Source organism: Semicossyphus pulcher, unplaced genomic scaffold (assembly GCF_022749685.1).
Source record: "Semicossyphus pulcher isolate SPU_LCO1_2020_fin unplaced genomic scaffold, fSemPul1.0.p SCAF_25, whole genome shotgun sequence".
NCBI classification, from domain to species: domain Eukaryota; kingdom Metazoa; phylum Chordata; class Actinopteri; order Labriformes; family Labridae; genus Semicossyphus; species Semicossyphus pulcher.
This window is the reverse complement of record NW_027211699.1, coordinates 10,535,719-10,540,953: the sequence shown is the minus strand read 5'-3', so window position 1 is coordinate 10,540,953 and position 5,235 is coordinate 10,535,719. Positions and strand designations below refer to the sequence as shown.

The 5,235-nt window shown below is 38.1% G+C and overlaps 1 protein-coding gene across 1 annotated transcript; it reads left to right on the top strand.

Moving 5' to 3' along the window:
* The first annotated feature begins 441 nt into the window (after window positions 1-441).
* Window positions 442-4,829, top strand: LOC138604217 (transmembrane protein 238-like). Its single transcript, XM_069676088.1, has one exon. The coding sequence runs from the start codon at window positions 506-508 to the stop codon at window positions 1,010-1,012; it is 507 nt and encodes a 168-aa protein (XP_069532189.1). The 5' UTR covers window positions 442-505; the 3' UTR covers window positions 1,013-4,829.
* Window positions 4,830-5,235: the final 406 nt, after the last annotated feature.

Genomic DNA, 5,235 nt, shown 5'->3' with positions numbered 1-5,235 from the left:
TCTCCGATGGGAGTTTTTGCTTCTTTTAAACTGTAACTTTGTGACTATCAGTAAAAATTTGTGCCACTTCCTGGTTCAGATGATTCAGATCAAATGTAAAGGTGTTAAATTATGAACAAACAGAACCTGGTTTATATTGTGTAACACTCAGGAAAGAGTTGCATCACATGCTGTTCTTCTCAATTTATCTGGATTTAAATTTGCATGTCAAATGTGGCCCTGCCAGCCAGGTGCCATTTGCATCTGTTGAGTGTGTTGGGGACTTTCACCTGGATGTCAGTCGGTTCAGTTCGTGCACGGTTGAAATGAAAACACGTGAAGAAGAAGAAGCCTCCTCCTCGACACGGCAGGCAGTGTGTGTTTAATGTGAGCCTGAGGGGAGACACCTTGTTTATCTTCACTCTGAGGTGGGCGTGGCTCTCCAGGTGCGCTGCAGAAGAGGCCAGGTACACCGGATGAAGCATCCTCCCGTTATACAGGCTCGGAGCAGCTGTGATGGTCCACCATGGAGCGGGTAAAGTGTATCGGCGGCTGCGTGCCTCTGTTTTTAATGGCCCTCGTGTTTGACATCATCGGTCTGGTTCTGGTTTTTATCGGAATATTCGCCAACCTGCGCATCGAAGGACGTTTCTACGGAGACTTTCTGATCTACACGGGCGCCCTGATCGTCTTCTTCAGCCTCGGGCCCTGGCTCATGTGGTACGTGGGGAACGTGCAGGTGTCCGAGGATGATGGCTCGAAGAAGAGGAAAAGCACGATCGCGCGTCTGGCCCGGAAACTGTCCGAGCGGCTGAGCCAGAAGCTGAAAGGGGAGGAAGGCGTCAAATGTGTCCGTGAGAAAGATGAAGAGGAGGACGGCAGTCAGGTGGGCTCACCTCCGCACAAAGCCAGCAGGGTCACCTGGGGCAGATCCACAGCCTACCACAACGGAGGGTACGATGACAGTCTGGATTCTGCTGATGTGGAGAAGAAAGCGGAGGCAGAAAAAGACGATTCAAACCTTCATATTTAAAAACTTATTAAACTTCTGCTTCGATCAATATTATCACCTTCAATCGCTGCAGCAAAGACCTAAATACTTTATGAAGGATGTTACTGCAAAGAACATCATGAAGACAGTCAGATGGATGTTAAAGTTGATGTCTGGAGGCAGGGCCGCAGCCAGGATTTCAAGGTCCAAGCCCCTCTCAAAAAGAACACTAAAAGAAGCCTTTTGTTTTGGTTTTATTTTCAATCACACTTTATTTTACTGGTCCATAATTTCCAACCAACTCCCAGAGAAGTTTCCTGGAAACAATTAGCTGCTAATGACGCTGTTTATCCACTCAAAGTTAGTCGATTGTAATTAATTGCTAGTCTGACCTCGAGAGACTTTCAGTCCATGCACAGCGGGTCAGCTGGATGTGGAGCCCAGGCAAGTTTATGATTTAACACGAAGAAGTTTCCCTTTCAAACACTAATGAGTGAATATTTTTTGTATTTTATTTTTTAATTGAAATGCTTGTTTGTATTTTATGTACTTTTTGTTTCCTAATGTAAAAATCTCTGCTGTTTTAAAGCTTTCTTTGCACTAGCGTTTAATATATAAAAAAGCTTTATAAAGTCAACTTAAAGGAGAATTCGAGTATTTTGTGGTTTATATGTTTTCAATTTTAAGGTTAGATCAACACAATGTATGTGTAACACACAATAACACTTACAAACTAAGAAATCAAGGCAGCAGGAGACCAGAAAGTCCCATGTTCTGTGAGGTTAAATTGCTGTTTTTGTCAATGGAGTCTGGTGGATTAGGTCTATCTCTGTAGGGATCCTTTCTGTAATGTTGTCAGACACTTAGAATAACAATCTGACAGAAAGGACCCATACAGAGATTTTTGTTAAAGAGGAAGATGTTTTTTTTTAACCAGGAACAGAAGTTACATCGCTCTCTTCAAATCCACCAGACTCCATTGACAGATACAGCAATTTTACCTCACAGAACGCAGGAGTTGCTATAATCTAACGCTGCCTGGACCGGTAGTTTGTTTAAGTTATTGTGTTGTTTGGGGTCAGGGCAAGCTAACCCTTTCAAATACCAAATTCATGCAATAGCACAAACTAACGTACTGAAGCAGCATCAGACCAGCAACTCTGATGATCTGTAACGTAAAATTACTGTTTTTGTCAATGAGGTTTGGTGTGTGTGCAGAGAGCGATGTAAAGTCTGTTTGTGGTTAAAACAATCATCTTCCTCTGTAACAAAAAGGTCTATCTCTGTAGGGATCCTTTCTGTCATGTTGTCACACACTTAGAGTAACAATCTGAGCCTGTCAGTGGAAACAACAAGAACTTTTAGTGGACACACTTTTATTGGGCGCAATTGCCCCAAAGGATTACATTGCAGCTAATAAAGCCTGTTTCACTGCTGTCAGCTGAAGCAATCAACTCGAGCAATTCCCAAAGTTTTTGGACCTATTGGTCATTTAGGCCCCAAAATATGTAAAAAATAGAGTTATGTTTAAAGCTAATTCTCAATGCTAACTCATATACAGTTGTTAAGACAAATAAATGGGCTTCAATATAGGAGCTGAAAACTCTTGTTTAGCCCTTTGTAGGACATGAAAGGTTAACGTGGCCCTGCTGCCAGGAATGTAATGCTTGATAGAGAATCTTTTATTTCTTTTCTTTGGTTTAAATGTTTATAAATATGTTTTGAATCCACACAACACTAAAACTGCTTGTAAAATGCCCACTTATGTAGCTTTTTTTTAAGTGATTGTAAGTTGAACTCAAACTATTGACACTACAGAATCCATGACCTCAACACCTTTAGTGGACACTGTGGCCTCTGTTCATTAAGTCTGGGCTGCCAAATCTCTACGTTTGCCTCCGAAGAAGTTATTTGTGTCCATCAAATAAGAAAAAAACAAACATTTTTATTGATAGAAAGCTTTGCCACATGTTCCAAACACATTTCACATATTTGATACGAGTGTAGCTGCCACCTGACGAGTAAAGTCACGTCATGTTGGCTTTTTGATTTGCTGTCAAAGCAGCAGACACTGGTCAGACTGGTTTGTGTTTACTCTGTGGTGTTGGGTAAACACACCTGAAAGTCTCTGGATCCTGTATGACTTTAGATCTGTCAAGTTGTTTTTAGCATTTCTGCTAATCACAGCTTGGGTGTAGACGCCTCAGAGTTACACCTTCTGCAAATGTCACAGGCTTTCAGAGAGTCGTCCTGACTGACAGCCTAATGCTCTTCAATCAAACTGGTGACGACTTTAAAGTAAACAAAGCACCCCTCCTCTCTGCTGCAGTACGGCAGGCGGGACAGTAATTCAAAGCCGCAGAGCAGAGACAAATAGCAGCAGCTCGACTGGTCAAACAAGCTGCTCACACAGAAGTTTCCATTACGTGTGTTTCCTCTTTGTGAAGCCACTTGACAAAAGGTATCATTGTCATAGAGAGGCATGAAGCGTGGACTGTTAAATATTTAGACTATCTACACTTGAATGCAGTGTATCCAACCTGCAGAGCAAAGGAACATATGAAGAGTCAATATATTACCCGAGCTGAATCTCTGAACTCAGTGGGAGTCGAGGGGTAAACCTTTGGAACATGTAATCAGTGGAGCTGACAGGAAGTGATTTTAACAGTCGAGAAAACATTTTGACATGTTTTAATGTTCATCGACGAAGTCTTCAAACTATTTTATGTCACAAATGTATTTTCAGCTAACAGTTTTAAATCTGTAGCCCATATTATCAGATTCAGTTTGTGTATGTATGTACTTCATTAAAGACACCTTCAATCAATATTTAGACTAATGCAGATGTCTTTTTTATATTTAAATTTAAGTGAGTTATAGATATCATTTATTAAGTTTGCAACTAGCCAGAATTACATAATTAATCGGTTAACTTCAGTTATAACACGTCAGATTAAAGATTGTTATTGAGTTTGAATAGAGGTCAATGGTAAAAGTTGATGGGCTGTACATTTAGGCTGGTAAGAAATTTATAGCTGATATCGATAATTAGATTGGTATTATTCAAAATGTGATTATGATAACTGTTATTGAGTTTCTGTAGAAGTCAATGGTTGACGTTGTGTAATCTAAAGTCTCTAAAATGAAAGTTAATTTGGAATTATACAAATAAATTGAAAATAAAATTCAATCATAGACGTGTTATTGACGTAGAATGGTAGTCAAGGGTGAAAATTTACTATAGTTGTAATTATTTTACAAATATCAGTACTGAACACGTCCACTCATAATTAATTAATAATAATTTGATTTGCAACCAACCAAACCTTCTGTGTGGATAAGTCAACTTGGAGTAATGATAACTGTTGAGTTTGAATAGAAGTCAATGTTAAAGTTTGATTAAGTTACACACATATGCAATTAACATTTGCACTAGCAAGAAATCAACTGCTGGTATCAAGAATTTATATTTTGACTGGAGAGAAGAAAATTAAATCACAGATATCTGAAAATACGTTTGAAGGGAAGTCACTGGTAAAAGTTGACAAGATTTTATTAAGTGAATAAATAAGGAATTTTACACCAGTAACAAAATGTTCTGTTGATGTTTATGTTGTTTTTGTTGACTTGGATTGTAACACGTCAAAATTGACCTTTATGACAATTGTGGTCGAGTTTGAATAGAAGTCAATGGTAATAGATGACTGAATGTAAATGGTTTACAGGCATCTGCAGTGATTATTTAATTGTTAATAGAGATTTGCAACTAATATATGTAATATGAAGTATATGTTGACTTAGATTGTAACACATTGTAACAAATTACAATAAAAGGTGTTAATAGAAGTCAATGGTAAAAGCTGACAAGATTTTATTAAGTAAATAAATAATGAATTTTACACCAGTAACAAAATTGTTTTGTTGATGTTTATGTTGTTTTGTTGATTGTAACACGTCAAAATGGACCTTTATTACAATTGTGGTCGAGTTTGAATGGAAGTCAATGGTAATAACGTTGAATAAGTTGGAATTAATTCACATATATCTGTAATTAATATTCCCACTTAAAATGTTATTGTAGATATCAAGAATTAGACTTTTGACCAGCCAAATTAACATCATGGTTATGTCGACTATTTAATATACATAATGATACATGTCATCTAATTTGAATAGAAGTCAATGGTAAAAGTTGACTACAGTCGTTATTAAGGTTACAGATATCTATAGTGAACATTTCCACTGACGAGAAAATGAGAGAATTG

Coding starts and splice junctions, on each gene's coding strand:
- LOC138604217 (XM_069676088.1), top strand. CDS start 506: ATGGAGCGGGTAAAGTGTATCGGCGGCTGCGTGCCTCTGTTTTTAATG.